At 34.7% G+C, this 12670-nt stretch overlaps 1 protein-coding gene across 2 annotated transcripts in view; it reads left to right on the plus strand.

The window, feature by feature from the left end:
- Window positions 1–8644, plus strand: part of LOC108368607 (uncharacterized) — a 29296-nt gene extending 20652 nt beyond the window's left edge. Inside the window, exons 2-7 of one of the 2 annotated variants that reach the window (XM_017623491.1) lie at window positions 1400–2401; window positions 4465–4532; window positions 4593–4660; window positions 4831–4944; window positions 5133–5307; window positions 7736–8644. In XM_017623491.1, coding sequence (XP_017478980.1) covers window positions 2235–2401; window positions 4465–4532; window positions 4593–4660; window positions 4831–4944; window positions 5133–5307; window positions 7736–8592 — 1449 coding nt within the window. In that variant the 5' untranslated portion in view covers window positions 1400–2234 and the 3' untranslated portion in view covers window positions 8593–8644. Of the gene's footprint in view, window positions 1–1399; window positions 2402–4464; window positions 4661–4830; window positions 4945–5132; window positions 5308–7735 lie in introns of both variants that reach the window. The other variant, XM_017623490.1, reaches the window with a different exon arrangement.
- The last annotated feature ends 4026 nt before the right edge of the window (window positions 8645–12670 follow it).

A 12670-nucleotide genomic window follows, 5' to 3' on the forward strand; every position in this document is an offset into this window, starting at 1 on the left:
AAGTTTACTAGGCGCACCCTGGAACGACTGCTGCAGAAGCTGCGTGGATGAAAACAAATAGGAAACCATCACACATCTTCTCTGCGAATGACCGGCTCTGTCAAAATAGAGAGAAAAAGCTCTTAGGAGCCATTTAAGCTATGAACGTTAGAAGCCTTAGCACATTTTTGTAAAGCACCAAGTGGTTTACCGGGGAACGGGGATAATTAAAAGACCTCATGCGGTATCACAAAGGACCCTGAGTCTAAGTGAGTCCTACTCTGGACTCACGCCTAACCTACCCTACTTAAGAGGGTGCGGTGCCCCGTTTTCTACGATGACATTTTTCCCCCATACAAAAAGTGGACCACTTTAATGTACATTAGACCGTATCACAAAAACAGTTAAATTTGTTGCAAGTGATTTTGAACCTAAGTATAAGGGTATTTCGAGAGTGTAAATATTTTTTTTCGGCACGCGGTTAAAATTGATAAATAGTTTTTTTCTATAACTTCCTTATTTGATATCTGATTTCTATAAATGATAAACGGTGTTGAAGAAACGATGATCCTGTCAGGCCAAACTAAAGTTATACTTTTTCTTCCGAAAGTGGCACCCTATAATCAATAGTAAGAAGCTCAAAAATACATCCCTTTGATGAAAAACGCCTTGATTTTATATCTACATATCCGGAAAACTTAAAAGCCATGCACGATACAGCCAACTTGAATCCCGAAGTGATTTACTTTAAGGAAATATATACTTTCCAGTGAACTCTTACATAATTACCAGTAGTTTGCTGTTGTTTAACAAAACTGAGCTTATTTTCTGACACATAGTATTAGGTACAGGGTGTAATTTTTAGACAAATGAACACAGCTTCCACAGTTATGTAGGATGTATAGATATTCAACTGTAAGTTTTCTTAATACACTTACAACGACGTATTGTGCTGGATTTACACTAGGCAATTAATGGCACACATTTTAATTACAAACTTGGGCATTAAAAAATATTATTGTCATAGTTAAAAAGTATTATTTCCACACAGGATTTTTTAAATGCCTCCCATTTTTTGTCATTTCAATAACTTGCGGAAATTCGGCATTCCTTATAGAAATCGGACATTACATAAAAAAGTGTTTTTACAAGGGGCTGAAAAAAATTCCACTACTGAAAAACTCTCATAGTGAGTGTTCAAAATAGCTTGAAACAAATTGAACTTTTTTTTGTTGGTACGGCCTAATGTACATACATAAATATTTATAATTCGTTTTGTCGCTTTATCGGCCGTGTTTGGTTTTTTTTATAATTTTTCTTCTCTATTTTTTATACTCGTATGCAATATTATTTTTGTTTTCTTTTTTTTATTGAATTCCATTTTTTTCACCACTTAACTTGTATTACTTGAATTTTCTAGCTCAAACAAGGCAGCAGCAATCGCTGGACGCGATACATGCAGTGTTGGTGAAGAAAATTAATAAACACAACAACAAAAGCAGCAGCACTGAGCATATCTCGCAGACAACAAAAAATAAAAATAAAAATAACGATGTAACAACAGTCTTGCTGAATCGGGAATCTGGATTCTGAAATAAAAATGCACGCATAAATTACACAGACACTTGCAGAACTCGCGGAAAAAAGAAAAATGAAGTTGCCTACTGGAATTTGTTGCAACTACCAAATTTAGTAAGAAGTGGCAACAATAAAAACAGAAAAGGCAACAATCAACCAACAAAGCAAAAAAAATATATACAAACTCAATCAATGTATGTTGCAGCATATTCAGCAATGGAATGCTGGTAATTTGTGGCAGCTGAATGCACTACCGCGCTACCGTCTTCAGCACCTACACATACATATGTACATACATATGGACACACACATATACATTATCTTCTGCTTCAGTTAGCCAGCGTTTCGCGCAACATTGCCGTTGACCGGAAAATCAACGTCAACAACATTGACGTGCGCAACATTGAATGGCATTGCAACAGTGTTGTTGTGTGTCTTTAACTTGCGCGCCGACTGGTTAGCCTGGGAACCAGTGTAAAATGTTGCATGTTGACCAGAACAAAAGTCAAAGCCATAAGTTATTCAATACGCATATCAATAAAGCACATAGCAACAATAAAAGATAAATAACAACAAGTAAACGGCGTACATATATATGTATGTATATAAAAATAAAGCTGTAAAAATAATCAACAAAAAGAAGAGAGTAAAGCTCCACTGCCACTGCCGCCGCCAATATGGAGGAGGACGTGTTGAACGCACTGCAAACGCGTACGGCCTACTTACCTGGCGGCTATGATCGCACCGGCAAAATCATCGTTGTTGTTAATATCATCAATGATTTACAACTGTGGAATCGCAGATGTTTGGAACTATCGATTGCCTACTTAAAACGTGCTTTGAGGTGAGTGTTTTTTGCCCTCTTTTTTGAATGGCGTTTTTTTTTTGTTTTTTTTTGAAGAAGAAGAAATTCCCACATAATTATTTTACATAAGTATGTGCTTATCCTGCACGTGTGCGTAAATATATATTCGCGTTTAAATATGAGCGTTTTCATACATATGTATGTATGTATGTATGCACTTGGACATACCAATTGACACAAGAGGCTGTATGCATGCTGAGAATACGTAAAAAGTGAATGGTTAATCGAGTTTTTAGTGATCTTTTTAAATACTTTGGCAGCAGAAATGCTCCCTTACTAAGCATACTACCTTGAGAGGTTTATAAAATTAATTTGTTAAAATTAAATTAAAATTAAATTGCGTTTTTGGAAAAATTAAATAAAGAGCACAAATGAAGAAGGCTAAGTGCGGGCGAAACTGTTTTTTGGCCTTTTTGAAAAATCGCCGTGACACGTTTTTTCCCCGATTTTAATTATTTTCGATAATACGATAAAATAGGTTAAAACGAAAAATTGGGCCGAGTTTGGAAGATCTTCTATATAAATAGACAAATGCTTTCTTTACATCCCTTTTACGTCTAAACTATGCTTCTTAGGTATAAACGATTATATATTTATCATTCGAAAGGTATTTTGATGGGGAAGTGTAGAATCTTAATCGAATTTGAACGGGACACTTGCAGATCGACCAGCCATTTCATCTGCCGATCGACTTTAGTGTCTCCCACGCAGAGATCAACGCTGCAGAGAAGGCGGCTGGCCTTTTGCTGAATAGCGCATTTCCAGACGGGAAAGCTACTATCTTTGTTGTTAGTCAAGCAGCTTTGAAAGCAACAGGTATCTACATAAAATGGGTAAATCGGGGATTGCATGGAAATGTCGTACCACTTTAGCATCATAGAGCCATATCAACGCCACTGTCTGTTGAGTCCACGGACATAATTAGCAATACTGAAGGGAAGAAGTCGGCTGATAAGTTGGCCAGGTATTTCACTGAGATGACAATTAACGAAGCGGATAACTCTCAACATAGCCGTTACTAAAGTACCGCGCAACAAGCGGGAACACTGTGAGATCTAAAGATTATAATGACCATGGGTTAGTAGGAAAAATACAGAAGAGCTCCTAAAACTTAATAAATCTGCAGTAGGAGTACTTACCTGCGTCGTCAAGGGTCATTCTTTTATTTCAATAATGCTCCAATGATGGTGAAACCCCATCTCTGCAGAAGCTGCCGCAATGAGGATGAGGGCGAATCAGTTGATCGCTTTCTGCACTTGGTAATGCGCCGGGCTTTTTCAAACAAACCATTTGATCTCTAAACTTAAGTGGCTTTCAAAATCGAAATCTATATAAATGGCAAATATTAATACTTAAGTGTAAATATGGAGAAAATGGAAAAAAATGCCGCAAGTGAGTTAGTTTAAATGAGCCTCAAAAGAATATTTTCCAGACAAGTATGTAAATAGATTAGGGTGCATCACTCTCCATAAAAAAATAAAAGTACGGTGTTTCCATCGGAAATATAAAACTTTTTATATGTAGTTTAAGACTTTCTCCAAAATATTTATTATTTTTAGATTTATGTAAGCTGCACCTATTAATAAGATTAGTTTTCAAAAATATTTTCAAATTTTTTTCTAAAAAGATCACCTTAGATGATAGAAGTGTTTAAGCATAAAAGGCCTGCAATAAAAAAATATTTACGAATTTTATCAACGGCATAAATATAATTAAGAGTTATAGCTCACGTAAATTTTAATATTTTCCCGAAAAATGCGCCACTTATTTTAGTGATGCACTCTAATGCAGATAATTATCACAAATGCTGTATTTCATGCTTTTTCAATCGATTATGCGCTCTTCTCTGTAGCCTTTCGTTAAGCAAATTAACAGCTTAAATACTGTTATTAAAATGCCAGTAGCGGTATATAGACTGTAATTGCTGAGAAAATATAGTGAGGAAAGCTTTCAAGTTAACTAATTTTTTTGAGATTAAAATTGATGACCTACGAATATATTTGTTCTTGTTTGTTTGTTTTTTTTTTCGTTTGGTGTTCCAGCGCTGCTATCTTGCAACGAGGCGTTACTGTCATTGTGGATGCACAGAAAAGTACAACGCGCATCACTCGTACGCATGCGCGTATCATTTATGCGCTCTTCGATGATATTACAGTCAATTTATTTCTAGTCAGAGCAGAGGGTTTCTGGGAGAAGCATGTGGAGACGTGTACAAGCAAGTCGCAGGCAAAGGGAGAGGTAAGAAATGATTTGCATAAATTGAGAGATATTAAAAAGTGATTCAAAAAAAAAATAGAGAAAGTAGTCTCGTTCTACAAATTAATAAGCATAATTAAAAATGCAAATAAATATATGCATTAAATTTAATTTTATGGCACTTCATTTTCTTTTTATTCCCACAATTTCAGCCCATTGTATTGTCGAAGGCGCGCTTAATAAAATATTTCGACCTGTCGCAATTGCCGGAGGAGTTAGGTGGCACTTTGTCATTTAACTATGATTTATGGCTGCAGCAGAGAAAGGTAATTGGGAAACGGTTTTTATGAGAGCAATAAATTATAATTATGTAAATACATATATATAAGTTTATTAAATTTGGTTTGTGTTAAGTTGTATATTAAAATAATATGAATTAAAATATTTTTAACAACAATGCAAACACATTCGTTTATCTAAATTCACTTTATTCGCTCTATTTTGCCTCCCATAGGCCATTGATGAATTCCAAAAGACTTTTGATTCCACACTCAACAGCATGGAAAACTTGCATGTAGTGCTGCTGAATAATAAATCATTGCGGCCAGCGGAAGCGGATGTTGAGCTAAAGAAATGCGCACAGCTGCATACAAGCGTACAACAACAAATCGAAGTGGTCATAGAATTGGGTAAGCTGATAAAGAGTGCATTAAGTAATGCCTATTAGGAAAGAAAAAAAATGCGTTTTATGAACTTTTTATAGCCTCAGATGCGGCTACTTTAGTTAAGACGTCAGACGCACGCCCGACTGATTTAAGTTAACATAAATTAAATGCTTTTAAAAAAAGTTGTGTGATATATACTTTTGCGGCAATTAAAAATTCAAAACGTAAAAGCTTTGATAAACGGGTTGTGGCACAGCAACGGTGGCTGCTGCGAAGGTCTGTGGAAAACAAGTTTGTCGCTTGAGTCTTTTGTTTTTCTGTGTGAGAAATTGCTAGACAATGCATGGCGGACCACCATGGCTTTGAAGTGAATCTTAGTTAATTAATGAAAAATTATGAATAATTTATTCGTTTTTACAGCTAAATAGCTTTTAAAAAGGTTTTCGGCTTTTTGAGTGAAATATGCGAAAAAATTTAAATTAGCGAATTTGAGTAGCAAAAATGCACAAAACGGAAATAAGACAAAGTAGCGGCTACTTAATCTTCAGCATAATATTTTTAGACATATTTATTTCTTTTTATGATCAGTTTTGCATAATGCTGCTATAAGTAAATCTGTAAGCTTATGAGTTGGGCCTTCAGCAATTTATGCACTCGTTGAAAAATACGCACAAAAGAAAGAGGCCAAAGGCATTTGATATGCCCTTTAACCATATATGTAGTACTTTGTTGCATTGGAACTACATTCATATGTATGAGTGTATGTATAAATATACATGCGTATTGTGTATGCAAATGGCTCACGTCTGTAGTAAATATGTACATACCTGCGTAGTATCATATTCGCCATACGCTAATGATTTTGATTGCGACATTTACATTTCATCATTGAATATGACTTTGAGTGGCAAACTAGTTGGCAGTTACAATATTGAAAATAAGTAAGAAAGTAGAAAAAATTGCGAATAAAACATAATGGTTGTGACAATTGTGTTTGTAATGGTAAAGGTGATAGAAATGGCAATGGAAGTTTGGAAAGAAACTAAAGACCAACTTTGCCAGGTTGGCGCATGTGGTTAGTATGTTTTTTTTTAAATAAAGTTTTAGGTTTTTGGAAAACCCGAGATTACCGGCAGTAAACATTCTTAAAGTTCTTTGGTTTAATAACCGCATTGTAATATTTCATTTATTTTAAAAGTCTAATTGAATAAAGCCTTTCAAACAGGTGGCAACCCTCTTAAAAATATTTTCGGGAATAAAGTTACCTAAACCTATTTAGTTTGATACCCCAATTTGCAATACTTTTTTATATTAAATTAAAAATTTCAAACAGATGATAACCTTCCACAAAAATATTTTCGGCTATAAGCCCTGTTAAACCTCTTTCTTTTGACGGCCATACTGCGATATCTCCTTCATCTAATCAATGTTCTTAAATTGCAATTTTCAAACAGGTGGCAGCTATCTAATTATTATTTTTTCTAAGTTCTAAGTTTTACCGCTAGGAATACACCAGTGAAAACTGTATTCAATTCCATTGATTTTGAGTGATGCGTGTACAAACATACAGATCCACAGACAAAAATTTTTTAAAATTTTGATTTGGCTGCTGTTGCTCTAGTAAAGACCTCCCATATAAAGTTTTCTTTAATATCTATAATGTACATACATCGGCCGGTTACAATTTTACTAAGCAGAGATCACACGATTTGTATATTTGTACGGATTTGTACATTTTAATAGTCACAGAGTGGTGTTGTCTAGAAATTTGTATCGAAAATAAAAAAAAATCCACTCTGTATTTGTCAAAATATACAAATATTTATAACTGTACAAATCGTGATATACCGAAATATTTTTCACTGAAAAAAATTACTTAAAAAATAAAAGGAAAACATAACGAAAATTTTTCCCTTTTTTTTGTCGTAGCAGCAGTGAATCGACTACATGTTGTGGGGAACTGTTTTTTTTTTCGAATTGCCACTTTTCGCATAACTCGAAGACCCTACCACTTACCCATCATCTACTTAAGTAATACATGTAGATATGTCTGTATACATACATACATAGCTTTTTAGCTTCACTATTTGTAAGCAATGTTATTCAATACTTACTTTCCTCTACTCTAAGCGAAACACCAATTTCCACTTAACTTTTTCAATGCAATATTGGCTACGCAAAGGAAAGTTTAATGCAATTTCAACACACTTGATTTCTAGACTATGCAGCTACCGTAGTTCACCTTTCACCTGCAATGGAAGATAGAAAACAAAAGTACTAGAGAATATGAAAGTGCGAGTTGAAGCGTTTACGCTATCACGTAGAAAAGTAATTGTGCTCTGTGGTCTACATAAATACTACACAGGAAAAATGTGTGCTTCTACAAAATTCAGTAAAGTTCATTTGGCTCATTTAAATTCAACGTTTTGTTTTTCTCCTTTTACATTTGCAGGCAATCGCGTATTAAATCGATTGGCCGAGGCGTATTCACCCCCCAAACTAGTCTCAGCTCATTCCCATTCATCGAGCGAATATTTACCCGTACAAAATCAAATGCCAAACACATCCACTGTCATAAATATAAATGCCGTATCTTCGCTTTCCTGCCACGATCCAAATGGTAACAGCTTTCAGTCACCTTCGAATGCCACCTGCACCTCAACCAATTCGCCCGCTGCACGCTTGTCCCTGCCGCCGGACCTACAAAGTGCACGCGCACGCATCGAACTTCTGCTTAATCAAATCGAACGTAAGCAAACCGAAATACGCACCGCGTGGCTGGAACTCTTGCAGAGCATACGTGAAGCACGCGAACTGACACATCTGGAAGAGGGTGTCGCCTTCGTTACAAATTGGATTCTACAGACTGCCGAACAGCTGCTCAGTCGCCAGTATAGCATTGGCGGTGATGTGCACACCTGCGAGACGTTGCGTACCGCACACGATGCACTCGAGCTGGAGTGCCGCGAAACGTATGGCTTCTATGCGGAATTGCTGTATAAAATCGATGCATTCGCCGGGTTCAAGGATACATACGCCTATAAGGATTTGTTGTCGCAGCGTGATTTCATGCAATTTGTGTGCCGCTCGTTTGCTACACGGCTTGAGCGGCGTCGGAATGTGCTCATCACATCGTTGCGGTTTTTTCGACTCGTCAGCGAGTATTTCGATCGGACGACTGCGGTTTTCGAAACACTAGTCATGGGAAATAAGATAGCAGAGGAGAATTTCGAGGTGGCAGCGGAGAATTTGCAGCAATTGAAGGAGAGCCAAGTGAGTTTAGGTAAGTTGTTAAGAAGGGGGGATTGAGATTGAGTGGTGAAGGGCGGTTAAAGACAAATGTTCATATGTAGCTACGAATCATAAATGAGTACATATGAGTATTTATATGTGTATGTATGTATGTTACTGCTTAACCAATAATACAGGTGAATGCGAATGGTAGGAAGCTCGTTGGGGGCGGGGGATAACTTTATTGAAAGTGGATACAGCTTTAATAAAGTGACAATGCCGACAAGGCCACGATACAAAAAAATGTGTGCGTACTTTTAAGTGTTTCCATTAAAAAATACCAACCATAAGCCTATTTATAGCGCCAATTAAGCAGAAGAAGATTTGAACAAAAACCTGGTAAGTCCAAATTTTAAACTTTGTACCGAAAATAAAAAAAAACCGGTGCTCATTTGTGTCATAAAAAGAAAAAAAGACGTTTCTATGCTGCAGCAAATGTTTTTATAGGGCACTTTAAAATACTTTTACCGATGACGACCGGGCAACTGATATTCTGGATTTAGTGATTTCACCAACTCACGGAATCCCTCATCTTCTACGATGCTAAATGACTGCAGATCCCTTATAAAAAGCATAGGCAGTGCACCACCGATCGCTTTATTTGTTTTCGCAGGCATTTTTGCTCTATGACTAGAAGAAGATAATTTGTCGTAAAACATTGTCGCGAGCTTGTAAAAAAGTATCAGTTGCCAAGCAGAAAAAGTATCAAAAGCAAACACCTCTGTTATTTTTTTAACTTTTATTTGAAAAACAAAAACATAAAATTTTATAATTAAATCCGTAGTTACAAAAAAAAAATACATATTACTTGCTTTAACAAAAACAGAGAATCTGTATGCTTATTTTATAACGAAAACCCAGCTTATAGGGCCCCTAAACCACACAAAATCATTGCGCAACCCGAGACGAGTCAATATTGTGGAAAAAAATAATATTAAAAAAAAAATATTTTTTTTTCTACGCTCTTAACCATATTTTACAGCACGATCTGGACACCAAAATTAAAAATAGACTAAAAAGGATCAGTCCAGCGCCTTCGTCTTGACCTGCGGGCTGTGTCGGAGCCAGAGCCGCTAAACTTAAACGCTGAATATGTGATATTATTAAGACCACATTCAAGTTAAAAACGGTACATGATTGTTTAGAATTGAATTTTATAGATCAACATGAATTGCAAAATATTAGAGAAGCAGATTCGCATTAACTTCAATCATATCGATTCATTTTAATAGGTCCCCGTTTTAGTATTCACCTTCGTGTTCGTGCTCGTCTTCGCATTATCTTCGTCTTCGGATTTGTGCATAAGTTAGCTAAGACTTCTGAAACAGCTGGCAATCCTCCTAAATATAATTAAGAAATAAACAAATCTCTTGGGTCTGATATTGTGATACCTACATAAATATTTTATGTTCCTGATGAATTAAGTTAAATTTGATTTTTTAAATACGTGACAACGCTCCTGAATACAGTTCAGAAATAAAGCCTTTCATTTGATACCCATATTTTTAATAGTTGCTTTAAATTATTTGAGTTTACCTTTTTAAGCAGGTGGCAACCCTCTTTGATATTCTAAATATTCAAACTAAGGATATCTTACCACCTACGTTTCACGTCATATTTTAATATTTCACTTAACTTATGCATACTTTAAGTAAATTCGATGGCAACCCTATTCAAAATATTTTTAAACCGAAACCTTGTTAAACCTTTTTAAAATGACATACATATTGCGGTACATATTTAAATTGTGTATCTAATTCCCTTAATTCAAGTTGAGTTTAATTTCTAAGGCATATGGCAACCCTCTTAAATAAAGAAAAAAAAAAACATTTTCAGCCCATGTCAATTTGTACCCATTCCTCAGTAATTCATTTGTCTTATTAAATAATTTGAGTATATCATTTTACACAGATGGAAATCCTCTTTAAAGTTAAAAATGCTAAAACTAAATATTTCTTAAAACTGCTTTGTTTGACGCCAATATTTCAATATTTCATATAATTTAATTTAATTCGAACTTTCAAACGGTTGGCAATCCTGTTCAAAATATTTTTAAACCAAACCCTCGTTAAAACTTTTTCGTCTGACACTTGTATTTTGATACATATTTAAATTATCTAATACTCTTAATTCAAATTGAATTTAATTATAAAATCAGGTGGCAACCCTCCTACAAGCAGTTTGCAAATAAAGTTTCTTCACAGCAATTTTGATTTATATTCATATTGAAGTAATTTATTTAACCTATTGCTTATATTGAATCTAATTGGGAATTGGGACCAATTGGGAGGTAACACCTTACCTAAAAAAAAATAAATATAGCAAACGTGGTTATGCGGTACCATACATTAAAAAAAAACTATATTCCGATAACCGTCTCCTTTTTGTAAAGTCGGTTAAAAATATATCAATTTTGAAAAAATATAGCAACTTTTATTTTCCAACTTAATTTTCAGAAAAATCTGAGCCCGACCCGATCCCCACATTTTACCAGATTTCAAAAATGTACCAAATCTGAATGTTATGCACTAGTGTATTGCAACCGTGCTCACAGAAATGTTGACGATGTCCAAGAATGATAGAATGTCTCCCTACATCGTGGACGATGTCGATCCAAAATGAGAACGCTTTGTGTGTCGTCGAGAGAATCACTCGAATTCAAGTGTAATTTTTTACATACGATTACTCGGTTTTCCTTTTCTTTTTTTATACATCTGTACTGTAATGTTTGCTGACTGCACTTGTAGATAATGCCAATATAGAAGTATTACATACATATATGGGTTGCATATATGTATATACATACGTACATGCATATATACATATGCAAGTAAATATGTTTTCTCTTTGTTATTCAGCGATTTTTTTTAAATATTTTTACAAGCAAGTTAGGTAACATTTGACACCGACTGTTGTTGCAATCGACATTTGCATTTGAAAATAATTATACATAAGTGTACAAGGTACCAAAAATCCCGGGATTCTTGGCAAATAATCCCGGGATTTTCGGGATTTGTAATTTGCACTGATGGCAACAATAGAAGTTCCTTTTCTTGACCAGTACNTACATATGCAAGTAAATATGTTTTCTCTTTGTTATTCAGCGATTTTTTTTTAATATTTTTACAAGCAAGTTAGGTAACATTTGACACCGACTGTTGTTGCAATCGACATTTGCATTTGAAAATATTTATACATAAGTGTACAATGTACAATGTATGTACACTGTACATACATATTTATGTGCTAGGAATGTTAAGCCCGGGATCCCGGGAGCCTTTTTAGGTACCAAAAATCCCGGGATTCTTGGCAAATAATCCCGGGATTTTTGGGATTTGTAATTTGCACTGATGGCAACAATAGAAGTTCCTTTTCTTGACCAGTATTGGCTATATTTCTTTTTATTTATTTAATAATTAATATTTTTTTATTTAGCAGTAAATTTTACACACAAAAACAAATATATTCGCAAAACCATGGACCAAAAATAGTAAAATTGCGTGTTTAGTTTTTCACTCTGACGTCAGTAATTCAAAAATGATTTAAAAAAAAATCGGTAAAATGTAGATGTATTGATATCAAATTAAAGAGGAAATTCTGTAGAATTTAAACGTATTCAAGTTTTCTTTGCATAAGGACGTGTAAGTATTGAAAACGTCCTTTTAAAATTTTATCCGTGAAATTTCGCAATATTTGTTTTTGAAAGAATTAAAGACTTATATAAACTCGATGATATGCTCGAATTTCGTCATGTTAACTTTATCAGGTAAAAAAATCACCTATTCGTCCTTGTGAATCCAAAAAATTTAAATTTTTTAAATTCTAAAGATTTTTTTCTTTCATTTGGTACCCATATTTTTATTCTACATTGCATTGAATTTTCAAATAATTTTTGCAATTAACCATATCTTTGAAATAACAAAGTCCTTTGAAATAAATCCTGACGTCAGAGAGAAAAAATAAAAACGCCAAAAAATAGGCTGATTTTAGGGTAGAAGAATATAGAAGCAATTTTTCGAATTAAGTTGTTGAAAAGTAATGAATATCTAAATCCCGGGGTCCCGGGATTGTGATAACGACATTCCGAAAAGCCCGG

The sequence above is a fragment of the Rhagoletis zephyria genome, unplaced genomic scaffold (assembly GCF_001687245.7).
Source record: "Rhagoletis zephyria isolate East Lansing unplaced genomic scaffold, Rhagoletis_zephyria_1.1 Rzeph_scaffold_03216, whole genome shotgun sequence".
Lineage (NCBI taxonomy): Eukaryota > Metazoa > Arthropoda > Insecta > Diptera > Tephritidae > Rhagoletis > Rhagoletis zephyria.